Source organism: Columba livia, chromosome 3, assembly GCF_036013475.1.
Source record: "Columba livia isolate bColLiv1 breed racing homer chromosome 3, bColLiv1.pat.W.v2, whole genome shotgun sequence".
Lineage (NCBI taxonomy): Eukaryota > Metazoa > Chordata > Aves > Columbiformes > Columbidae > Columba > Columba livia.
Genome location: NC_088604.1, coordinates 104,659,953 through 104,686,140, shown reverse-complemented (window position 1 = coordinate 104,686,140; position 26,188 = coordinate 104,659,953). Strand labels below are relative to the sequence as shown.

At 45.6% G+C, this 26,188-nt stretch overlaps 1 protein-coding gene across 1 annotated transcript in view; it reads left to right on the top strand.

The window, feature by feature from the left end:
• The first annotated feature begins 823 nt into the window (after positions 1–823).
• The window catches only part of LOC135579145 (uncharacterized), a 37,104-nt gene continuing 11,739 nt past the window's right edge, over positions 824–26,188 (top strand). The window contains exons 1-7 of the mRNA XM_065058702.1: positions 824–833; positions 11,442–11,572; positions 20,027–20,161; positions 20,920–21,219; positions 21,662–22,444; positions 23,713–23,759; positions 25,606–25,796. Of these exons, the coding sequence (XP_064914774.1) occupies positions 20,949–21,219; positions 21,662–22,086 (696 nt within the window). The 5' untranslated portion in view covers positions 824–833; positions 11,442–11,572; positions 20,027–20,161; positions 20,920–20,948 and the 3' untranslated portion in view covers positions 22,087–22,444; positions 23,713–23,759; positions 25,606–25,796. The remainder of the gene's footprint in view (positions 834–11,441; positions 11,573–20,026; positions 20,162–20,919; positions 21,220–21,661; positions 22,445–23,712; positions 23,760–25,605; positions 25,797–26,188) is intronic.

Sequence of the window (26,188 nt, the reverse complement as noted above, 5' to 3'; positions counted from 1 at the left end):
CTCACCACCTGTGACAGCTGGTGTGTGTTATGGGACATGACAGAACTAACAGCAAAGATAGGTGCCTGACACCAGCAACTGCCTCCTCTCCCACTGTTTTGGTTTGGTGGCCTCATTAGTCAGGCCGTGTTGTTAGGATATAAGACCTGTAGACAATAAAGGCTGTAAGTCAGTACAGCTGTGTAGCCAGCCACGTGGTTATGGATGACGAGAATATTCCCTGTATGGCCATGAAGATTAATGCAGAGTTGGTCTGTGTTATTCAGTCCTCATGCAAGGAATGGTTGGTCCCTTGGGACTTGTTTTGGTCATGATTAGTGCCACATTGCCTTTACAGTTGAAATGCCCTGTGTGCTATGACACATACGGAAACTGCATCATCTCTCTGGAAGGCAGAAGCAACTGATGACATTTGCTGTCTTCTGCTGTCTTGGAGCAAGCAGTAGGTTGTAAATTCTTCCAGTGCAGCTTTGTGCAGCTGGCACTTTCTTTCCCCCATCCCTTTAAGCAAGAACACTGGCAAGCTGCCTGCCCTCCCCCGAGAGCCTCATCCTCCAGGTTTGTTTGCACACTGCTTGCCAAACGCCTAAAAAAAGGAACCAATCAGAGTGAGTTTGCTTAATGCATTAATGAATCTGCTTAGGTGTCATCAAGTCTAATTTCTTACTGAGCTGTGACAGTTTAATGCCTTGGGGCTGAGTTGCTGAGGAGAAGGGTGATGGATGGCCAGAGGAGCGCTGAAACCTGAGGACTTGACCATGCCATGTTCCCCAGCCCAGAGTTAAACTTCCCTGGGTACTAACGGAAGCATGTAAACAAAAACACAGACGAAGGTAGGTCTCCCTTCTTGTCATTCTTGCAGCAAACATGTTATTTGCTTTGTGGTTAATGCCCTTTCACACAGGAACTTGACCTCTGAAGCTAGTTACACAGGAGTAGATTTTACTCGTTAGCGTTTGAGTCATAGTTTCAAAATTTTTTTAAAAAGGATCATTTGGGAATGCAGAATTATTACTGCCTTTGTTATTCCTAACAAAATGCATGAAAATCAGATTCAATGCATGCTAGCTCCTTCCCTGTCTCCTGTGGTGATGCACTGACAGTTCTGTAGCAGATCTGTTCTGTGTGTAAAGGCTGGCACACCAAATTCTGACACTTGTGACAAAGCAGCTGGTAGCCAGCAGCACCGATCCTCAGAGAAAGGGTGTGCTGCAAGCCCTTCACGCTGGGGAGGCCACTCACTCAGAGGCTGAAGTAAGAGCGGCTGGCCTTTTGGCCAGTGTGAGGAAGGTGCATGGATCTGTCCATGCAATGGTCCACCAGTGCTTTTGAGGTGAGCCTGATCAGATGTTCCATCCAAACAGACGGCGTTAGAGCTCAGAGGAGCACGTCTGTGGTTTTTCCTCATCACATGCAGCCAGGCTTGCCTTAAATGCCCAGTGTAACTAGGCTCTGCAACCAGCCTCTAGCGACATCCCTTTGCTGGCTGAACCGGAGGAACATTTTGCTCTATCCCAGGTGAGGCTCTATTGCTGAATGCTGTGCCGATCTGGATTGCAGGAGTTGTGCAAGTCTTGTGTGCGTGAGTCTCCAGCAAACCCTGTCATGGCATTTGGCTTGCCACCAGACCCAGATTTCCAAGACTCTTCTTTGCTTGGGCTCTTATTTTACTACTCCAAGGTACAAACAATGCAAACCTCCACTGTCTTTCAATAACTGCTCAAAAATCACAAAGTTTGGCGTTAAGGAATGCCCACATTGACATGGAGAAGCACTTGTGCCCCACAGCAGAGCACAAAGTTATTACCTGCAGGAAACTCACCTTTTAGTCCTCCAATTTCTTGTGAGGCAGCATGTCTTGTAAAAAGCCTCAGTAAAGTCTCAGAAAATGTTGTTAAGCAGATGATAGAGTTTTATGTTTGAGAAAGAGGGTGAAGTCCTGGCTTTGTTTTAAGAGAATGGTGAAACTGCCAACATAATTGCTCTCACTCAGATGAGGAATTGAATGATACAGCATGAGTAAGGTGTATAAAAAGAGATTTGTTTCCTTAGCAGCTGAAGCTATCCCAGTGGGATCCAAAGTATCTCAGGACTGAGCGATGGGAAACCAGTAACCACCAAGGCTGAAACCTTGTGTTTCCAAGTTGTGTGCTTCCGTTTCCCAACCACAAAGAAGGGATAACTTCACTTGGCTGGTTTACCAAATGCTTTCTTATCTGTGGCTGAATGCCTAGAGTTTCTCGCAGAAAAATGTGTGGTGGAGGAAAAGTGCATGCTGCTGAACTTCCCTTTTTCTTGAGGGAAACACCACAGAGAGGATCTCCAGCCTGAGCAAGCTTGCAGTGTAGCTGGGCAGGGCCACCAACAAGACGCAGGGAAGAACAAACAGTTGCAGATGGAGTGCAGAGGGGATATCAGAAGTACATACGCTCTGCAAAATGCAGCAAACCATTGAGCTGCTGACCCTGTTCTTGGTGAGGCCTGGTGGGCTTTATTTTGCAGGGCCGTGAGGAGTGGCTGGCTTGGGATCCACAAACTGGTTATCAATCTCCTCTACCTGGGCACTAGTTCCACATGAGGCTTTCTCCCTGCCCCTAAATTCTCTTTTCTTGGGGCCCATGTCAGTAGGCGCAGTTACAAGGCCTAGTTTTGCACAGAGGCTTGAATTGCTCTGAGCTCTGCCAAGATGGGATTTATGGCATTTCAACACACTCATTGTTTGCCTTTTCATGAGCAAACTCCACTTCATACCCAAGGCTCAGCACACAGCTACGAGCTTGATGAAAGAGAGCCATCTGCTAAATGACCTGTTTCCACTGTGCTGCTACCACCTCAGAGCAGGCAGGGACGATGTCGTTCCTCCTCAGTTCTCCCACCAATGCACTGTGCTTGCAGAATTCCTCCATACTTCATTTCTGGCTTCTAGTGTAAGTGATAGCTTGACTGTTTTTCATTTGTTATTAACATGTGTTGTGGGCTAGTGTCTGGAAATAATTTTCTACCCAAGACTGATGGGGATAACGCGATTCAGAAGAGAAGCCGTTTCTCAAAATGTCCCAGGCTGGGCACACTGGCTGCTGGATTTCAGGGAGGTCAGACTTGGTCCTCTAACTTCTAGTATTTCTGCCCTTCCAGCAGGTTCAAGGAAGAGAAAGTGAGGCAGAAATGCATCCTATACAGTTTTATTTCAAGAGCAGCTACATAAATCAATCAAACAAACAGCCGCCTCAACCCTTTCACACAAGTTAAAATCCAAAGTAGCCATACACGGCTTTTTCTCCACTGTAGGCACAGAATTTTGTTTAAAATAGTGAAGGTGAACAGGGGAATATAGCCATCAACTGCTGCACTCTTCTCCTTTAATTTATTGTAACCTGTAAATACTGGGATTTTGTAGTTTTTTTATTTTTATGAAATATCCACAGGCTTGTGCCTATTTTTCTGTTCTGTAGTCCTCAGGCAGTTAATTTCTGGAACCATAGAGGATTTGAATGGAAAGCCATTAACAACAAAATGGGGTCCTTCCTCATCACGTCTCTTCTCCATGTTTATGTTGTCATGATGTCCTCCAGCACAGGAGAGTGAGGAAGCCGCTGTTACGTCGCTGCCTGTTTGAGACAGGCTGTTACCTGCCTGTGAGTCTGGGTACCCTCCAGCTTGTGGTATGCACTTTGCCAAGTTATTATCAGGGACTGATGGAAGCTGAAAGTGTCTTTCAGGACCTCTTCAAAGCTGATGGCAGGTAAAATGAGTTGTGGGCCTAATTTCTCATCTCTATTTCCAGTTCAAGTCTCCATCACCTTCATTACATGGATGCACAACAGCTTGAACAAATCTTTCCATCCGCTAGCACTTTTATTTGTCCATCCAAATGATCAGACTATTATCTCTTTCAGAATGAATAAAACAAGGTATTTTCCAGCTATTTGTAAGACTTAAAGAAACAGCCCTGCTTCTCTGTGTCACTTTTCCCCCAGTGCATTCAGGGCTATCTGCTGTTTGACCTGTGCTGTGCTATGGGGGTTACTGAGAGGGCTTAGCAGGTCCAGCATCCCAAACGTGGTTTGGTGGCTGCCACCTGGTAAAACATGTGGGAAAATGTGGGCTTCTAAACATGCACACTGTGCACCTTCACCCTTTGTCTCCATGGTGGTCTGGCTCCGTTACCATGAATGTACTTGTTGTTTTGCAGGTTTTCAGGTTGTGTGCTCTCTGCTTGTAATCTTTGTGAGCCCTTCCAATCAGAAATGCAGTCCTGAAGCCTCACACCCACACCCCAAATTGTGTTGTCAGATCTTCAGCTTGGAAGATGAATGGTATGAGGGGAAAATGGAGCTCTTGGGACAAGTGCAACTAATCTTTCTGTTGGAGCAGAGGGATTTTAAAGTCTGAGGATTGAACTCTGCATCACTGGGACTCATTTTGTGGATCTTTCCTGGGCTTTAATGTGGTGTTGTGAAAAAGGGTTCTATGTTTTGTGCAGCTTTGATGCTGCACAGCTGCCTCGCTGTGTACAGTAGCTTGCCGAAGCACTTAGAAGCAAGTTGTCAAGGCCTGTTACCCCTGCAGTTGCATTCCAAAGCAGCAGAGCAGGTATAGCAAGGCTGCAGTTAGCACTGGGAGTTGCTCTGCAATAGTGGTCCATGGTGCAGTGTTGTGGAAATAATGGGCTTTGCCCACCCCCTTAGAGGTGCAGCAGCCCAGGTCTGCCTCCAACAGACAGGTACCCATGTTGACATTCAGGACACTGCACGTTTGGTAAAAACTGTTGAAGCCAGGTTAAGTTTTCAGAATGATTTGGGCTAACAGGTACCAGTATAAGGTGGGGAATGACCTGTTGGAGAGCAGTGTAGGGGAAAGGGACCTGGGGGTCCTGGTGGACAGCAGGATGACCATGAGCCAGCACTGTGCCCTTGTGGCCCGGAAGGCCAATGGCATCCCGGGGTGTGTTAGAAGGGGGGTGGTCAGTGGGTCAAGAGAGGTTCTCCTTGCCCTCTACTCTGCCCTGGTGAGACCACATCTGCAATATTGTGCCCAGTTCTGGGCCCCTCAGTTCAAGAAGGACAGGGAACTGCTGGAGAGAGTCCAGCACAGGGCAACAAAAATGATGAAGGGAGTGGAGCATCTCCCTTCTGAGGAAAGGCTGAGGGAGCTGGGGCACTTTAGCTTGGAGAAGAGGAGGCTGAGGGGCGACCTCATTAAAATTTATAAATATGTAAAGGTTGAGTGCCATGAGGATGGAGCCAAACAATGACAAACAATGATAGGACAAGGGGCAGTGGGCACAAACTGGAACACAAGAGGTTCCACTTAAATATGAAAAGAAACTTCTTCACGGTGAGGGTGCCAGAGCACTGGAACAGGCTGCCCAGGGGGGTTGTGGAGTCTCCTTCTCTGGAGACATTTAAAACCCACCTGGAGGCCTTCTTAAATGCCTCAGCATTTTCTCCTACAGCTGACCCCGTCCCGGTTGTTACCCTGCCACAGAGAGTTGTTGCTAGATGAAGAGAAGCTGTGTTTTGCTGGTCTCAATGCAGTTTACTTACTCAGAAGTCCCAAGTGAGGTTTGGAGTGCTTTCGCCTTCCCCAGTGTCCCATTGTATTTTAACAGTACTTGAGTCACCTCCTGAAGAGCTGTGAAGTGCCACTTGAGGCAATGCAAACTGCTCTGGGCTCATCAGAGGGAAGTTGAAATGTAAGTATGAGTCCAAATTATTACTGTAATAATTTTCCCTGACCTTAGTGTTTCATAGTCTGTGTGTTTATGCTTTAACATGTTAAGTTGTCATTTCCTTTCCCGCTTTCTTTCATGAGCTTTGTTCACAAAACACATCTCCTTTAAGGAAACCAAAGCAGTGTTTTTCTGAGATTTTGGTCTCAGATGTTGGCCTCAGCATGCAGTGGCGCAGAAGGTGCTCCCTTGCAACAGGAATTCTGAAAGTGTAGATGCCAAAGCTGTAGGCTTCCCTAATGTATGGTTTTCTATCTTAACAGCTCCTCTCTGCTTGCCTTTTGTGGCATTGAGGTGCATGCCCTGCACACTTTTCTTGTCACTCCTTGGACAATTTGAGCTATTCTTCATCTCAGCACTTGGTGGAGGGAGGGTTGTAGAAGGTGGTATCCCTCTCAGAGCCCTCGGGACCCTGCTCATTAGGGGACAGCGTCTGATGAATAAAGAAGAGCCAGGGTTGTCCTGATGCTCCCCAGGGCTGGAGAAAGGCAGATACAGCACTATCTATGCTCTCCCTGTTTCTGTCCATTTTTTTCTTCTCTTTTCCTATCACTCTGAATTCAGATTGATAAAAATGAACATTTTAAAAATAAAAGACCTTCACACCCACCTTTTCTGTATATTGGTATTTCAGCTCCCATTAGTTTTTATCAGTGGAGGAGTTGCAGCACAGCTTGTACTTGTTACTGAAACTCAGCTCTTTCCTACAAGTCTGCAAAGATTCACTGCAACCTCCAGTCCTACATTAATAACCTGCTTTGTAGGTCACATAACCAGAAGGTCTGTTTAAGCTCACCAGCTCCACACCTGTCTGCTGGGCTCTAATTAGCGTTTACTCTGTGCACTTGGGCTGTTTCCCTCATGGGCTCAAATGCCATGTGATATCGATTGCCCTTGCCCATTGTACAAATGAGGTTGCCACGGGCAAAGCCCAGGGGCTTGCAACCCAGCAGAGGTGGCTGTGAACAAAAGAGAAGCTGCCTGCGCATCAAGAGGCTGCCGCAAAGGGACGCGCTGCTCAGCAAGTGTTCTGTGTGAAAGAAGATGTGCTGAGAGGAATTGCTGAACAGGTTTCTGGATACCAGTGTGTAAGGTGCCATGATTTCCATCCCTGCTGCGGACGGGGGAAAGAGCTCTGCTCAGCCCAGTTCTCCTGCCTGCGGTGCCCTGAGGCTTCAAACCAGGGTGTGGCAGTTTAGCTGAATAAGTCCAAGATGTGTTTGTTGGAATAGAGATGCCATGGTTCATGCCTAGAGAGAGAGGATTTCAAAGCAATTTGTTTTGTTAACCTGTGAGGGATGATTGGACTGTTCCCTGTCAGGGGCACTGACAAAGGAGTTTTGAGGTGCTATGGATATGGATAGATGAGAATGGGTTTGACCTTGTAGCAAGGTTTATCCCATGGCTGCCTCAAGGAATGTTGTGACAGCTGTCACCAAGTTCATTTCCAGAGTAGATGTGAGCACATAGACACTGCCCCTTCTCCCCTTCTCCTGTAACATAATGCGTCATTACAGGGTGTGTAGGTGACATAAGAGCATGGCCACGTGGGTGATGCTGCTGGAGGTGAAGTGGGTCTGACACTAATTAGGCTCAGGAGGGAAGGTACTCTGTTCCCTGGTTATGGCTGCTATTTTTTTCTTCCTTTTAAAAAGCAGGAAATAAAACTTTGACTTGCTGTTTTTAAGGCTAAGCACATAGGCTTTTGAGTTTCTCTTTGTTTGAATCTGTCTCATCAGCTTCAGTATTACTGAGCCAAAAGAAAAAAGAGTGTAGGTGCTCAGAGAGGGAGACTGGACATTAGATGCTCCTGGGTGGTCTTAGTCTGACCAGCTGACAATCTTGGCTCTACTTTTGCCACTTTTGGTGATAGAATGAGGATCACGCTTCTCAGTGCTGCAAATGCTGTTTTCCTAGAGAAGTGGCCATTTTGAGACACCCAGGATCTTAACTTTTTCCCTAGAGCGGAGTTCGTAGCTCATTTCTGGGCCCTTAATTAAAGGGGACAGACCCAACACTGTATTGGGGAAAGTCTTTTGAAGAGCTGCTGCCACCGCTATTTTATGGTAACGCCTCTAGCTGACTGCTGTGCCAGCTCTGTTAGGTGATGCACACATGTTTAGGAAGAGACAATTCCCTCCCTTAAAGGGTTTATTGCCTTAAAAGAAAACACGGAGAAAGGTGAACAAGCAGCATTTCTGCTATGCTTGCTTTGCAGACAGAGGCTGGGGCAGACTAAGTCTTACCTGAAGCCTGCAACACGTCTGAGGCAGAATTTTTCTTGTGTCTGCTAAGGTCAAAAGCAGTGCAGGAGTCTGAAGGCAGTCCTCTGCCTCTTGTTTGTAGCAAAAGCGAGAAGTCTTTCAGGAGAATTCTCCTGTTTCATGCAGGAGGTGGGAGATTTGGAGACCCATTTGCTGCAATCAGCTCATTTTCTGCCATTCTGCAATATATATAGGGTTGTTATTTTCTTACGTATGTGATTACTCAGCCTTGGAGAAGCTGAGAGAACGGTGTGGTTTAAGGTGACTCATTGTAAGGTGGAATCCTTTACTCCTACAGTGCTGGTAACAACAGGGTGGCTTGGCAGTGACTAGAAGATAGTTCCCTTTGGCTTTGCTGCTGCTTTTACCAAGTGATGTGACAGTCACCTCCCCAAATCGCAACAGGGTGTGTGTGCTGCCTGTGCTAGTTGGAGAAGGATTGTTAACTCCTGCAGATGGTTTTCTGTGGGTTTTTTCTCCTGTAGTAGCTGAATTATTGTCCATTTTTACAGCTAATTATCCTTCCCTACTTATCTGTTGGCTTACAGGTTGGGTACACTGGCTTGGTACACTCGCTGCTTACTGTCTGAATTCCTTTTCTCATAATACTCATGGGGACACTTTCCATACAAATCATTGTAAAGACAGGTAGAGGTGCTGCTCCTCATGGTTAACAGAAAACCTCAGGTGTGCCCTTGTACTTCTGCACAAAATTTCCTTCTCTTTTTGTGTACATGGGGGTTTATAAATACAGCCAGAAGCAACCTTGTTGTGGAAGACATCCAAACTCAACATGGACATTATGAAAATATTATTATTTTTACACTTGAAAGTATCTTCTGAGTGAGCATAACTACAGCAAAGATAAATTTCTGTTCTGCATTGCCTATTGCACAATTATCCACAGCAGAGGGGATAGGCATAAAATATTTGTAATGGGGGTGCTGGAGAATTGCTGTTTGGCAGCTTTTAGTGGAGACTGCAGTGAATGTGGCCATGCCACATTGGAGAGGGCCAGGCTGAAGGAATAATTTCTCATCTTTTCCTAATCTTGCCTGAATACGATGCATTCTGCAGGGCTGGTATGGACTTAACACTGATCTGAGAGGGGCTTCAAACTCACACTGCCCAGCTGAGCAATTTGCCATGCAGAGATGTCATCAAATCCTGCAGCAAGATGGGTGGAAACATTCCCCTCCCTTTTATCAGTTTCCAGCAGCTGCAGACTTTGCTGTTTGCTCGCACGCTGTGCAAAGCTTTAGGGATGATTCTCACACAGTGGTTGCAGGCAGGCAGGGAGGGACCGGGAGCACGTTGTGGTTCAGAGTGTGTCCCTTCCTGAAGCTCTGGGTGCTGCTGAGGTCCCTTGGGTGCTTTTGGCTGCAGCACCCAGGGACCTGCCTGCCAGCCCTGCAGGCAAAACATATTCCTTGCATCTCATGCTCAAGATTTCTTCAGAGAAGGGGTTGCTATGCAGCCTTGTTTATTCCTGGTCTGTGACACTGTTTGCTTGCCGAGCTTGTACATCTGGAAGGGGGAGCCTGCTGTCCTCCTGGAGAAGGGGTCCAGCTTGACAAATGGCCATCCCTGCTTCCAGTTTTGGAAACACAGGGTCTGGAGCAGAAGAAATTCTCGTTCCCTTGTGGGTGGCAACAGCTCCTGAGGGCATTACAAGCTTAACAACGCGGAGCAAGATTTCCAAAGTGAAGGACACGTGTGTTTGTGAAGGAGGTTGGTGGACAGCCCTGTCTCCTGTGCTATTGCTTTCTCAGCAAGGTGGTGCTCCGGGGCGCTGGCAGGATCCAGGCAGGGGGGTTGCTTTTACTCTGCTCTGGTAGAGGCTGTTTGGTCCAAGCATCTTTCCCAGAAAGCAATAAACTCTGGGAAAAAGAGTTGATGATTTTACCTTTATTCTTTCTCTTTTCAACAAATTATTTCAAAAAGTCTTGAAGCTGCTGCAAGACTGTTGCTGTGTGCCAGAGAGTTTGGGTGTCAGTTAAAAGAGACACAGTCCTGGGAGGTGTGGAAGGAGAGCAATGCTTGGGGTGGCAGATGGAAGGAGAGGAGAGGAGAGGAGAGGAGAGGAGAGGAGAGGAGAGGAGAGGAGAGGAGAGGAGAGGAGAGGAGAGGAGAGGAGAGGAGAGGAGAGGAGAGGAGAGGAGAGGAGAGGAGAGGAGAGGAGAGGAGAGGAGAGGAGAGGAGAGGAGAGGAGAGGAGAGGAGAGGAGAGGAGAGGAGAGGAGAGGAGAGGAGAGGAGAGGGCTGCAGGGCAGATGGGGTGGTTTGTTGACAGGGAAGCTCCTCTTCATAAGAAGAGCAACAGCCTGGCCTCTGCCATGCAATGGGAAGCAGAGCAGGAGCTCCCACCTGGGCTCAGGTGCTGTTCCAGGGCTCCCTTTGCTGCTATGTGTGGGCAAATGGGCAGGTCTCTGCTCAGCTCCTGCTCCAACTCCCCTTGCTCTGACTGGGGCCAAAAAGCGAAAACTGCACCCTTGGTCCTTCCTGGCCCATACTTTTATTTTCCAGGTAGAACTGAGGAAAGTTAAAATCAAATCAACTTTCTGACTCAGCCCCTCTGCTAAAGTTTAGGTCACTGTTTATGGCTTCTGAGGGTGCTGGTTCATCTGTGCAGGATGATAATCGAGTCTGCTCTTGCCAATGGTTTAAACTATCGCGTTTCACAAAGTTTAACCTTGGTGCTTCGCTTCAAAGCATGTGGGGGAAAAGTGGAATCTTTTTACTCTGAGCAAAGAGAGAAGTGAACCTTAGTGAGCTTACAGGCTCTCTGATACGTAAATGCCTAGTCCCAAAGCAATATCACTCTGATGAACAAACTTGCCTCCAGGTTAGCTTCTGTTTTCAAAGCTCTTTATTACTTAAAGTATAAATCTCTGAAAATTTGATCTGGGAAAGATGTAGGAGGGGGATGAGGAGGGAAGATCCAGAGTCTGACGCATCTCAAATTGCTTCTGGGGTGCAGAGAAGTTGGCCTGCCACAGCAGCAGAGGGACGACAAACCAAACTCTCTGAAGGACTGAGATATAGGGACCCTGCTCATTATCAAAGTGTTTGCTGGTTACTTTCTCCCTCTGCTTCTCTCTTTCTCTCTACAGAGAGAATGCCTTTGCTTCACTGTTTTTTTTTTCATTTTGTTTCTTCTTGGTAATACACCTAACAAGTTAGCTAGCTGGGGCTCTGCTGCAGAGACTGCTGCTGTAATGACAACAGCAACTGCTCATGTTAGTGTAATATCCATCACCCCAGGGCCTTTGAGAGTTTTGCAAAGCTTCCAGGCATCATTTGCTATTTTCTGTTGGAGGATACGTACCTGTAAGAAACTAAAGCTGACTTTTTAAAAATCTGTGTCCTGCAGAGGTCACATTTATAAGCTCCTAACAGTTTTCTTGCCCTAAGATTTATGTTTCTGAGCCTTCTTTTTCTCTGCAGGCCAGTGAATGAATCATCAGCAGAGCAAGCCCTGCCTCTGCATTCTTCCACTTGTCATGCTGTTCCTCGGCTTCGCTCACTTTCAGACGTCGGAAGTGATGGCAGTTGGGAAACGTGGTGTTTTCTCTCAGGTTAGTAAACCAAACTATTCCAAGTTTCGTCAGCCAACTCTATAGCGTTGCATGTCCAGCTCTAGCAGCTCCTTTTTATCCTCTTCCCTGTAAGTTCTGTGGTCTGTTGCAGAGACAGGCTATTACTCCTTGGCCTCTTAGTGGCCTCAGGCTCATGCAAGGTAGATGCTGCCAGCTGGCAGGTATTGGAAAATAAGCATTTGTCCACCTTGACTGAAGGTCCTGCTTTGGGTCCCCTGGTCACCATGGTGTGGGGCTCTGAGCAGTAGGTCAGATGCAAGAAAGCCCCTGTGTTTAGCAGGCATCAGCCCATGGACACTTGGGCACTCCAGGGATTTAAATGCCTGTGGAGTTAGGTGATGCCTTGTAGGTCAGAAGAATGGAGATTTTAACTATTTCAGAGATACCTGAATGGTGGACTTAGGACCTGAACAAGACAGAGGTGCTTGAATACTGTAAAGACCAGGGCATGAATTCTGAGCAATGAGAACTGTTGTATTTCAAGGTTCATACAGCACTAAGAACAGTACTGGGATTTCAGTGGAATAGATGTAAGAGCAATAAAATGGACAATTAAGCTGGTCTTGTTAGAGGTTATGGTCTTGTTTTGGTATGTCAGCCCTGCACCTCATGCTCCCAATGCTTGTTACTCATAATGAAAAATTTCAATACAGACCTCGGATCCCATGCTGCAACTGAACGAAATTGCTTCAGATTATTGAGAATTTCCCTGCCTGATGATTACACAGGAACAGGACAGAGCCCTGTCATGGTTCAACCATGATACCCACTCACTCACACCCTCCCTCTCCCCCCCAATAGAGGAGAGAATCAAAAGGGAAGAGAGAAACTCTGGTTGAGATGAACACAGTTTAATAAAATAACAAAATACTAATACACTACTAGTAAATATATATATATATATATATATATATATGTATATATATATATATAAAAATAGAAATAAAAGATACTCAAGGCAATTCCTCAGGAACACACCAAGCAGCCACTCCTAGGAAACAGCACCTGTTCACAGAGAGAGAAGAAAGTGGAACAAAGGCAGAAAAGCTCAGAGGTCTCTGCAAAATGGCAAAAAGCTGAACTAAACATCCTGCACCAAAAACTCGCCCGGCTCCGAAGAAAAAAAAAAAAAAACCAATGTGTGCAAGAGAAAGCACCAGAGAGAAAAAGCAGAAGAGCCTGCAACCCGGAAGGTCCCGACTTTTCTTAAATATGTGGCATGATGTTAATGGGATGGAATACTCTTGATTGGTGTGGATGTCAGTCAAGCTCTGCCCCATCTCTGCCCCCCTTCCTCGCTGCCTGACACCTGTGGGCAGAGCTCAGAGTGTCCTTGGCTCTCAGACCAGAGCAATTAAAAACATTAACTCTGTCCTGGGGTGTTACCTCTTCTTAGTTCTCAAACTAAGTACAAATAATGAGCGTGCTAGCTATAAAAAAGAATGGTTTCTAAATGCATGAAGAAAATTTAGCCATTTTCAGCCAAACCAGCAGAGCCCTAGAATGCTCACTTGCAGTTATCTTGGATTTATGCAGCTGTTTGTGGAAACCTGCTGTAGTTAGCGCGCTTGGCATTTTTTTGTGCCTGTATGAAAGAAGTGTGGAACACTATTCAGGGCACTGCCAGCAGAAAACCACTGGCCAGGGAACGTATTTTAGTAGTCCTGAAAGATGGCTTCACACCGGAGTATGAGGCAGGAGATCCCTTTCCCCAAGGCTGCTGAGAGGAAGGCACCGATGAAGATGAGCCAAATATTTCGAAGGAAAACGATTTTAGAAGAAACAGAGGTGAGCTGAGAAACAGCTGATCTAACATTTCAAGACATGGGCCACCGGTTGGACTTAATTTGAGATGCATCTAGTTCAAGGTGCTGATTGTGACTGCTTCTGTACCCAAGCCTTGAGTGTTTGGCATCTAGGGCCTTCATCCATGGCAGAAATCCTATGTGCCATGAAGACCCGCTCTCAGAAGAGATGCAGCAGCTGATAGTTGCATGCTTTTTCTAGCACTAGCCCCTGCAGTGAGGACCTCTCTGCATGAGATGCACTGCAAAACCCTGCACGGGCTCCGGATCTCACATTTTGAAGATTTTCTTCAAAATGTCTAGGTGAGGAGGGGAAACGTCTTGACGCTTTTAGTCGAGGTTGGGTTACGCTCAAGGCAAAGGCGTGTCAGTGTACTTGGCTCTTTCTCGTCTCATTGTGTCATGCAGTCACAGGAGCCCACAGAGCAATCGATCACCCACCTTTGGGGTATGACCGCCCTTGGCCACAGCTCCAACAGAGACCGTCGCAGTGCTCAGTGGGAGCAAATTGTGTACAGTACTCAAATAACCGTGGTGTCCAGCACAACACCTCATTAGAGCTGGCATGAGGGATTGCTCAAGTGCTTTTTGAAGGAGCTAATGAGGTTTGGCATTCAGATCAGCTTATTCCTAACTCTTGATTTGCTGCCCTGGGTAAGCTGCTGCTTGTGGTAACTCGTTTCATGGTTGAGCAGGCCTGCTCTGTTGAGAGGCAGCCATTAAAGGAATTTTCAATAGGGGCATTGAACTTTTAAGATCTTCTGAATGAAAGCTGAGGGCAGAACTTATTTAAAAAAAGAGTCACGTGGGTGATGCTTTTAACATTACATCTTTGGTGTGTGCCAATTGGTTAATATTGTTAACAACTTAAACAAAATTAGTAACAATTGTTAGTAACAAGTAAATATTTGAGAAAGCAGTTTGCTGGTTCAGAAATTCCTCAAAACAGTAAGTTCAACGATAAGTGAAAGGAGATTTTGGATGTGTAATCCTGCTTGCACCATCATGCAGAGGAAAGATACAGGAGCACTTCCTGGGAGCTGTGCTTCTAACCTAAGCTGCTTTGACACCAAGAACATAGAAAAGGGGTGAGAGATACAATTAGTAGCCCAGGGATCTGACTCGTGATTCTCCCACAGGCCTGGGGAAGCTGCCCAGTGCCACTGGGCGATGGCTGTTTACTCCATGTAAAAACTTCGTGTTAAAGATGCATTAGGGCCCTGTAAGCTGAAATCCACTGGCCAAAAAAACCCCAAACAACTGTCATCACTCCGAGTTAATTTTATCCTAACAACAACTCTCTAGCTGGTGAGATATTTGATTCAACCTCCACAGTGGCTCCAATCCTGATGGACTCTGCAGGGTTGTTGGTATCAGCACGTCTCATGTAATGCTACTGTGTGTTTATTGCTCTGGGAAGCCACCAGAGAAACAGCTTGTTATGTGGGAAAGAAAGTAATGGTAGCATTAAATAATCTCTGTTTGCATTTACTGGTTGCTAATGATCCAAAGAATGGCACCAGCTTGTTTTCCAATCTCCTGTCAGTAGTGGCAGAAGATGAGTCCTGCACACCCAACGCTTCCCCCAGGCTGCAGGCAAATTGCTCTGCCTAATGATAATTCTGGTTACAGTGGTTTCAGTGCAAGGGAGAAAGGGGTGGCCCTGCATAGCTGTACATTTGGGGTTTTCCATATCATGTAGCTGGCCTGAATTAGGAACTATGCCCTGAATTTAGGCAATTAACCCTGTGGGGGCCACAGAGGTGTGGTAAGTAGTGCCTTTCTTAGTTGCACTTACAGTGTGTTAGCATTTAGGTAGGACAGCCTGGCAGAGGAACAGACCTGAGGCATGGAGAGCCTGGCTTTGTGGTGCACGGTAAGTCAGTGGCAGAGGCAGCCTTCTCCCCTAGCTACAGAATACACTCATTCTGTGACTTACAACTTTATCTTGGGTATTTGAAATACCTTAGGAAATGTGGCATCCTCAGCTTCATTTATGAGGTGATCTTAATCAGCCAAAATTGCCACTGGCGTATTTCTTAGATATTTATCCTATACAGTGAGATGAAAGAAAATATACTTTAATCCCTGCTTTAAGCCCTAGTCCAACTCACAATTATAACTCCATTGCTTGTTTTAAAGTACGCAGTCCAAATAGACCTACATCTCTATTTTTAAAGGTATTTAGTGCCTGCCTTCCATTGAAAGTAATGGGAATTAGCCTCTAAAAACTTTCTAAGCACCTTCATTCCTTGACTGTAAGCTGTCTCTGTGAATTTATCTGGACTAACAAAAAAAGGGTGAAAGCCAGAATGGCCTGACTATGTCAGTTGACTCCAGCCTTTCTGAAATCACCTGCTTTATTCCAGATGAACACTTTGACAGCTTTTGAGCAGAATTAAATCTCTTGGGTAGGAGGTGGAGCAGTACAGGGCCTTGCTGCAATATGAACAATTTCTGTTGAAATTTGCTTGAGGATAACATTTTATCTGACTATAAGTTTGACTGATAGGAGAGTACCTAAAGTCTCTGTACAGGCATTCTTCGTTATTTGTTTGAAGCTTACAGAATACATTAATAGGAACCACCTGCCTTTGCTTCTTCCATCTAGTGCAGAGGCATTTTTCCTTCTATAATAATTTAACTGAACTGTTCTGTGATTGATCCTTCTGGCTGCACTTAGCTAGCACGTGATAGTTGTTCTGTTTGCAGACCTTCAGAGGCACCTATGAGTGGATTTTCAAAAGCAGCTCACATTGGCATCCTTCTGTACTCACTGACGTTTGTAGGAATTTTACTGCTGGTTTACCATCCTGACCTCTTATCCTAAGGTACACTCAGCAAAATCCCTTCTTACCTCTCACTTAGGCCATAAGAAATGGGTTAATCCATTTAAGGAGGCAAAAGCCCTGTATGGTGACTGAGGTACCTATCAGAAGGTGAAAAGAAATCTCTATAGAGTTTTGAAGTGAAAGCAACCAAAGTGTTAAGGAAACTGACTGCAGAGACTGAGGCTGAAAAATGTCACATTTTGCTGTAGCACTAACCTGAAGGGCTAAGCATAAACTTCCTTTACTCTCATATACCCTGTGCACTATAACACTGCCTACGACTCCTCGAGCCCTTTGGGATGTGTGCTTGCTGATGTGAGAATGGCAGGCAGTTTCTGGATAGCTGGCAGCCCTGACTATATGGGTTGTGCTGTAGCCTCAGGCTTGCTGAGGTGCTGCAAGCACGATAGATACCTGAGCAATGCTATAAATGTAGGCAATTCAGCTACAACAGCAGTTGTTTCAGCTGCTTTTCTCCTTCCTTTCCCAAGGAGAGGCAGATTTGGAAGTATTTGCCTTGTGGTTTGAGTTGTGGCTCAGAATTACTCATGGATGTGTCAGAAAATCTTACCTACCCCTTTCTGCAGAAAAGAAGTCTTGCAGACTGGTGAAAAGTGCTGCAGATACGAGTTACACACCAGTCTCCACTATCATCAGCCTTGGTAACCCCCCTAAAATCCGAGTACATTTGTATTAAAAAAGAGCAACTATTCTATCCCCCATTTTTCCAGTTATTCTTGGGGTAAGTCCAGCATGACATTACAGCTCTTTGTATCAAATGTGTGAAACAATGCTCCTGCTGCAGTGGCAGCAGCACCGAGGTCAGTGGGAACAACCCCGAGACACTGTGCTGGGCCCAACAGCACTGGGCCTGATGAGAGACTTGCCTCTGCTGCCGTGCCCGTACAGCCATGGGGAGAGCAGCTGCTGGGGTGGAGTTACGTTTCCCTCGTTATGCCAACAGTAGTCTTCGTCCAAGTGTTTGTACTTTATGGCTATGATTTTGACAGAATGTGGAAAATGTAGCTTAAATATATTTTAATGTTGTTTTGTACGCAGGAACCCTGTGGACAAGGCGATACCAGGAATCGGTGGCTGTCACTTGCACTAGCAGTGTTATTTTTCCACGCAGGCTCCTGATGCTGCAGGGGAACCCACCAGCAGCTGTACCAGGCCCACCGACCAGCAGCACATCAAGTAGACTCTCATCTGCAAAGAACCCATCGCTCGCCCCCACCATGGCAATGCAAGATGATTTCACAGCAGGTAAAGGGCTGCAGCAGACTGGAGACTCCTTCAGTTGGGCTTGTTGCAGTCCTGTTTCTGCAGCTTTTGCCTGGAGGATGTTTGCCTGCAGCGGCAGTGCCAGCGCCCAGGAAAGCTGCTCAGCTCAGGGAGGAAGAGCATGTACAAAAGCTGCATTCAAAGTGCTGATCATGAGACCCTGGAGATGCTGGCAAGTGCAGCAGCTATTCTTCATGCTGTACAAGTGACAGGCCAGCCTTAGAGGAATGGGGAAGATATTGAACAGGACACGAGGCATGGAAACATGCTGTGTATAATCTTAAGTTTTCAGGAACAGCCAATATCAGAAATTTTGGGGGGCAGGCTATGTTTTTGTTGCTTTTGGGTGTCTCTGCAGTAAAGAAAGCAGGGAATAAAGCCCTGTAATGGTGAAGCAGAACAAAGGAGAAGATTCGGATGGACAATTTGTGTCCTGCAGATACAATAATCAAATATGCCAATGGGGACATCTAATGCAGAGTGCAAATCTCCTTTTAGTTATAATACCTGGTGATTAATTGTTTGTGTCATAGTATTTTCTTTGTTGTGAAGAGAAATCAAAAACCAAATCAAACCAAAACTCAATCCAAAATTGAGTGGGAATTACAGGAACAAAGGACTTTCAAACTATTATAACTTCGGAAAGTATCTACTTATTGGACATTGCCAAACTCTAGAGACCATTGTGGGTTGTCTACCCTTTGAAAGGAGATGAAAGAAATACTGCAGTCATGGATGGACAATTAGCAAAACATATGCAAATATGTAGAATGTTGAGCTGTCACAATGCTGGAATGCAAGTTGTGGGAAACTGCAGCGGGTCTGTGAAGTCCTTGACAGAAAATATGAGAGTAGAGATCAGCCTTGAGATATTAAGATTTACCCTTGAGAAGGATGGGAGTAAAGGAGTATCTGGAGAGAGGAGAGATGTACCCGTGAGAGAGAAGGGGATAGAAGAATAACATGGATGATAGAAAAATTAACCAATGAGATGTTAGTGCTGTAACTTGTAACCAATAGTGAAAAGACACATGAACTGGTAGAATTGTATAAAAATGCACTTGTAGCAATAAATGGCATCTACTGCTTTCATCCTGGAAGAACTTGGTCCATGTTGTTTGTCCGTCTCAACTGCGACAGCAAGTGCGCCACCAAACAGAATCATTTGAGGTTACTGTCGTGGATGACTGCCACAGTTTGCCAGAGAGCAGTGTTTAGCTCACTTAGAGTGCAGCTTAAGAGAGCGACGTCAAAGGTCACTCTGCTACCTACTGTGTGAAGGTATCAAGGAGAATCGGATGAGAGTTGTTTAGAGTGATTTATATGGGGGCAGGAGATGTGAAAGGGTAGAGGGAGGCCCTCCCGTTGAGTCATGAGTTTCAGAAAGGATCCCCTTGCTTTCTAAACTCCTTCTTGGAGAGGAGTCTAGGTGTGGCTAGATCCAAACTTAGCCCCAGACTTGGTCAAGAGTTTATATCTAAGAGACACAAAGAGTAAAGGAAAACAGGCCATGGATTCTACGTGTTTATGGCCAAAGGATTATATGAGCACACGCGATTCTTTATATTGCTTGCCTAGGATTTAAAAGCTTCATCATTCTGCATCTCAACCTGCTTATGTCCCCTCATGCGATGATTCAGTCCAATAGCATTATTTGAATCTGGGGTCTTCTTGCTTCTCACTGGATTCTCTCACTGTCTTCAGACAGGCCCTTATTTTGTTTAATTGCAGACATGTTTATAGTCCATAGCCACTTTGTGCTGGCCTTGAAGGCATTATTTGGTCGAAATGAATCCTGTTTTGCTCAGCAAAGTACAAAACAGGACTTGTCTTAGGTGTCCATGACTGTCTGTATCTGCTTTTGTTTTCATTAAGTAGATACAAGGTCAGTGAATATGAGCAGAACTTTACAACATACAGTTTAAGATTTCAGCAAATTTAGCTTACTAAGTAAAGTGAGACAGACAGTATCTTAAAAATTACACAACCTTATAAATCTAAGTGATTCATTCTATTTCAAATGCATTTACTTGAGCTAAATGATTAGTATAAAACTTAAATTTGTGCTTCTCCAGTGATCAGTGAATAGTAAAAGATCATTGCCCTACAGCCACACTTGGCTAGCAGAGAGAGCTCACTGTAGGCTCACCCAGGCTGTCATATTTATGGAATAAAGTGATTGGCTTGAAGTCAAATTGCATACAGTGGGAAAGGTCTGCTTGAGACTCCTTGCACCCACAACTTATCATTGTTCATTCTGCCATTCTACTTCCTTGTGGGTTTCCTAAAAGAAGTTCTTGGCCTGGCTACAGCTCAGGCCTTTATCTCCTTCGGAGCCTGTATCAAACTGCTGCTGGTGTGGCTGGGTGTAGGTTGAGAGCACACATCACAGTGACCATTCCAGAGGCCGGGACTGGTGTGTTAATCTTCTATGAAAAAAGTGTCTGTTTTTTTTTTTGTCTCCATATCAAATGTTGTGAATTTGAGTCTTTTGTACTGTCCTTATTTTAAAGCTAAGTACCACACCTCAATTGCTGTCTACTGTAGGAGCGTTCCCCAATTCAAACCCAGACACAAGGCTCTGCGAGGCAGAAGCATTGATTCAAACTTGCAGTTTCGTGGCAGCAGTTGGACCACTGAAGAAGGAGGTGAGGATGGAAGGGGGTTGAATGCGCAATGGTCGCCTCAGCCAAATGAAAAAAATAAATTAATAAAATCAGGGAGAAAGGGTCCTTGGAGGTCAGTCCTCATGTGCTGGCTCTGGATCAGAGCAGGTGGCTGACAGAGAGCTGCAGATGATCCTGCCCTCCTTCAGTGGTGCATATGGCATCACATCTCGCTGTCATTAGTTCATTACGCTTTCTCCTTCATCAACAGTAGCCAAATCACTACCAGTGCCAGCCAGGACAGGGACTGTGGCCCAACTGCCATAAATCAGGCATGGTAATGAGATGCAATGTCTGTTTCTATCCTTGCTATTAGTGTGTGGTCTTGCCATAGGTAAATTCCCAGTTCTTCCTCTGCTTGCCCATCAGATCTGACCTTGAGTATGGGATGGTGCTGTAGAAAGGCTGGCAAGATCTGCCTGCTGGCTGAGTTGTCTTTCTGCTTTTCAGAAATACCAGTAGCACTGTGTGGGTCTTTACTGGCAGTCTTCACAGAAGCCAAGGCCTGAAATGGGAATCTCTTTCCCCCTCTTACCAGTGGGGTTTTTAACCTCTCTCTCCTGGCTTGCTAGCTCAATGGTGTTCAAAGGAAGTAAACTGAAGCTGGTTTTATGTAAAATAAAAACAATGTGATCTTCTGAACTATTAAAAAAATCTGTGAATGTCTCACTTATTGGATGGGTTGATTGTAAAGGTGTGAGGTCAACTAACACACTTCTTTCTTTTTACCTGATCTGCAGCTTCTTTTCAGTCCATATTAACAATTGAGATGAAGAAGCAGCAGAGGTTCTTGAATGAGGATGGGGATGGCGATGGGAGGAAACCAAATGCCATCCCTCCCCTGGATGACTGGGCCAGTGAGGCTGATGTGCAAGACTTCAGCACTGGGCAAGGAGGTGACCACCCCCACCTTTCTCACCAAGCCTTGACCCAGGACCCCCAAGAGAGGGAGGCAAGCAGCGCTGACTCGGGTACCATGCAGATCAAAGACAAGCTGAAGACGAAGAGGATGTCTGAGGGCCTGTCAGCCTCATACAGAGGTAAGGCGGGAACCTGCCTGCTCTCCTGTGGGAAGAGGGGTCTTTTCCCAGCCTAGAAAGCTAGTGCACATTCCCAGGGAACAGTTGTTCCCTGCATGTGCCCCCTGCAATAACCTTCCCTGTTGCTGTAGGGGTGTACAACTGTGAGGCAGGGAGAGGAGCTGGAGGGTGAATGTGCAGGTGAATAATTCTGGGTATGCACAGGTCCGTGGGCTCTCTGTTATTCGACAGGAGCCCAGAGGACCAGGGTGCTCCTCTGGTGGCTCTGTGGGAGTGCGTAAGTGTTGTCCACTGGCCTGCTTCAAGTGGCTGCCAGCATGAGCGTGTTTCCCTGTGCAGTTATTTAGAAGCCTCCAATAAATCTGTCCAATGAAATATCTACCTTCAGATGCTTTCTATTTGCAGTGCTGCTTCTCTTATGCTTTGTGTCTCTGCTTTGCAGGCCTGACTGACTGCGATGACCCCACGGGGGTTACCCTGAAGCCAGTAGATTCTGGATCAGCTTCCCAGAAGCTCCGGGTAACCTCCAAGACCATGTCTGCCACCCAGAACAGACCTGTTTCCTCAGAGACCAGCATGTTAAGTGATGGAGAGCAGGCGCATGGGGAAAATGACACAGACTATGATGCCAGTGATGAGGATAACATGGAGCTGATGTCAGAGAGCAAAGGATATAAAATAAGGAAACCAAGCCAAGCATGTGTAGTGGATCTTCAGTTTATTTCCAGTAGGCAGAGCTCTGAGATCTTTTTCTGCAGTGTGAGCCCAGGGAAGCAGCTGAGCCAAGTGCTCAGCTGGACATTGTGCTTCAGGCTGTTTCTGCAACATGCATCCTGCAGACTTGACGTCCTCAGTCTGTATCAATAGGAGAGAGCTGGCAACAGAATGGGGACATTGTCTCTCCCTCACTACTTCCCTTTCCATTGCCCATCCTAGGTCAAGTTGCTCCACCAGTTTGACTTTTCTATTCCTGCCGTGTCCTAGCTAAAAGCATGGCTGAACTGCTTCTGCCATCAAGGGGGAAGACTGGATGCTCCAGCTGAGCACTGTTCTACTATTTCCAGGCTTCCCAGCTGCACTCGTATTGCAGTGGTGACAACGGGAACAAGTCACGGAGAGCGGCTTTGCTTCCCCCGATCCTCGAGTCAGCAAGATCTTCTGATGGGACTCCTGGCAGTGCTGCAGACTCTCAGAATGTGGATTTCCAAGAGGCCCCAGAGATGAGGTAAGCCAAAGTGTCCGCTTCTCCAATATGTCTTCCATCTCACACTTCTCATCTTGTGAGATTGTTTTCCACAGTCAGTTCTTCAATATATTTATGCAAACTTCTGTACTTTCACCACTTTGTGTATCTCTGGTGACCAGCACCATGTCAAAGCCAACATCTAAGATTGGCTCTAAGCAACAAAACCAACTCTCACCACCTCTAAGATCACCTCAAAGCCACCTCTAAGATCTTGGGTGGTGGGGCACAGGAGGAGGCAGGACTTAAGAGGAACTTAAAAGCAAGTCCTCTGCTGGACTCTGATACTGATTCACTCTGTAATCTTTGTGGCACCCTTTGGGAACTGTATTGCATGGATTTGAATACAGCATCTGGTTTTGTGTGTCATCTTTGCCAATATCTGTACCTGCAAGGTTATGTTAGGGCAAATATTGGCTACTGTAGAGCTGTCTGTAAATTCAGATGCTGCTTCTGTAAACATCAGTTATAACTTCTCTGTGTCTGGGCCTTCACTGTAAAATGGAAGCCCAGATAAATCTCTGTTTGTAGATGTCTAATTCTATAGATGCCTAATATTTGCATATGGCTTTAAGATCAAAGGGGGGAAAGTACTAGAGAACAGTTATGGGGCTGTAACTGATGGAAAGATACTTGCTTCGATATGCATGAGGAAATCTATCTGTCAGCTTTATCCTAGTTATAACAATAAATAAGGAGTCACAGAAATACAGTTCCAATTCAAAAGCTTCAGCATAGCTTTTACAGTGCAATCTGAGTATACTGACCTACCAGCTGAGTTGGAAAAACCCTTCTTCTTCTAAAAAGAACAGGGAGGTGTAAAATTATTCTCAGGAGACAGCAGTGGTATTTGCACATGTAACAAGATACTGTCATCAGTTTAAGGCATGGCCAAGCAATGTTAGGCTTCTACAGCACTATAAAGGTAGCTGCACTCCATACAGACTTATGGCTGGCTTAACATCTCTTGCTGATTCAGAAAGGATGTGTGAACAGTGGGAGCCACTCAACTCTGAAAGCAGAGACAGCAGAATTGGATAGTTAAGGCCCAAATTGAGATCCTGTGTTTCAGCTGGAGCTTGACCAGTTCTGTGTGACTCCAGCAGCTGAAGGTTTAGTGACAATTAATCACCTTCGCGTATTGTTGGGTTTATGGGTTGCATTTTCTCCTTCATCAGACGGACCTTGCTAAGGAAGTTTGCCTCTCTTTCTGTATCCTCATGTATTATTTTGTTCTCCATTTTCTTAAGGTCAAGATCAGGCAGCAGAAGTGAAGACAAGACTTTTGAATCTCGAGGTGGGTACAGGGCATGGTTGCCCTAGAAAGAACATAGGTGACCCATGGATGGCAATGTGAAAATTCAGCTGAAAACTGTCCTGTAACTTTTTTCGTTTTTTGATGCACTCAGATGGCTCCTCAGAGACCAGTCACTGAGAAATGTGCTCTGTTGATCCAGTGAAAATGACTCCAGCATGGAGTTATGAATGGCAGGAGCTAGAAGGGTACCTTGGGGCCATGGAAATGCACAGGAGGAAAAGAAAATGTTCCCCTAACTCATGCTTATACCTTTTATCCCTCAGCATGCTCTCTAATGTCACAAAGATTAGAGAAAAATGAGGCATTTTGCATGAAATGAGAAATGGGCCCACTCATTCCTCCAACACTTGAAGGAGAAAACCTTCTCTTGAGCAGCTTCTGAGCTGAACCCTTTCAGATCTGAAGCACATTAATCAGCATAGCCTATTTTTGCAGTGGAAGAAATAGTGAAACCTTGTATGATAGCAAGTCCTTGTGAATTTTCCTTTTAGAAAGAGACTTAAGGATCCGGCCTACGCAGGATCTGAGCTCTCTGTCCTTTTAAGTACAAGCCTAAATTGAATGCTGAGTCATGAGGTTTCCTTGTTGCAACTCATTTCCCCCAAGTCACATATGCTGGGTTTATGATTACAAATCTCTTCTCCCACTCTATGTGCATATGTCAGTATTGCACACTGAGGCTTGGATAGGAGATGCCTACTGGCTTTCCCCTGCTCCCTGCCTTGCGTTGTCACTAGCAATTAGAGTTCTGCAAGACAAAATGTGGTGTCTGGTGCATCTGCGTCAGCCAGTACTTCTAAGCTGAAAACCTCAATGACACCGTTGCTGCCCCTTTGCCATCTGTGGGTTTGTAGCGATAGGAGAGATGGGAATTTGAGAAATAATTGTGCTGATGCAGAAGAAGCAATAAGATCCACTGGTCCCTCAGCTCAGTGTTAGTCCTGACAAATAACGGGCATTCCCAAGAGGAGTGATTCCTTTATTGCTGATACACAGCTAGGATGCTGGGTGCAACTAGGGAGAACTATTGCTGAGTAAGTAATGTGACATTTTTGCTGGATACATTATAGACTAGAAATGAGATATATCGTTAAACCATCTTTCTCTCTCTTTTATTATTGGCCTGACCATTCTGCAGGGAAAAAAATCCTGATTTAAGAAAGTTATTCTTTTTTTTACTGCTTGGCTATCACATGATTTTATCATCTGTGAAGCCATGTAAGGAATGATTAGTTCTCTGAGTTTTAATAGCTCTTTTGGAGAGTATTTCAGAATGAGCTGCACTGTGCTATTCCCATTAAGAAAATCAGCCTTTAGTGAGTCTGCCCAGAAAGTGGGCTGACCTACTGCAATTTAGAATGAAACCCCTGGGGGAAAATGAATTCTGGCTTCAAGAGCACAATTCTGCTTTTGGTAACACTCTAGCAATCCTAAGCTTTTCTTTTAAGGCCCTCTAAAATATTCCAGCAAAGAGGAGGAAATGTTAATTCTTACCTCTACAAAGACTATTAAACATAGCCATTAAAACCCAGGAGTTCTTTAGTAACTGGGGAAAAGAGGATGTTTACTAAAATCAAAATGGATAGGAACAGAGACAAACCCTTTTGGCAAGGGCAATCTCCATCTCTCTGTTCTTCTCTGTCAAACACAGCTGCTCACCAGAAGCCAAGGGCTGAGGCCTTTATCACACAGTAGGTTTGAGTCTGGTGGCCAACAAAGCAATGTCATTTCTGCTGCCAGTGCAATATGGTAGTACCCCATTTGTTTGGAAAGGTGGTATCTTCCTTACTGTTATCATACACAATCTATATCCGTGTCTTATCAGAGGTCCAGACTTTGGAACCCATTTTGCCTGCTCTCCAGCATCGCGTTGCTCGTGACGTGAAGTCTGCCAGACGTTTGCGTGAACCTGTGGCCCCATTGCCAAGCCTCCCACCCAGACAGGCCAAGGAGACAAGCCACCGTGTGAGGCCTCGCCTTCTGAGTGTCGATGACTTCAAGATCAGCAATGAAAAGGTAAGGGCTAAGGACAGGGGTGAGCAGGCTTCCTTTTCAATGACTGTTCAGTGCTTAGCACAAAATGTCACTGAAAATCATAATCTTCCCCTCTTGTGGAGCAGATTCTATTTGGAATACATTTGACAACTACAGAGCAATTACTTGAGTATTTTCTCTGGTGCAGCAGTTACTGGTTGGGAGGCGATGCTAAGGTTAGTCAAAAAGCATTCTTTATGTGCGGAGGCCGATTTAGAGCAGATCTGAATGGCAGGGCAAGTTACACATTAGTGAACATGTGCACAGAAGCAAAGATTCTAATGCTGAATGCAAGGAAGGCTGCAAAATAAAATAGAAGACCTTGCTTTGCCTTAGTTACCCTTCTTGCTGTATCTCACAGCCATCTCGTTCAC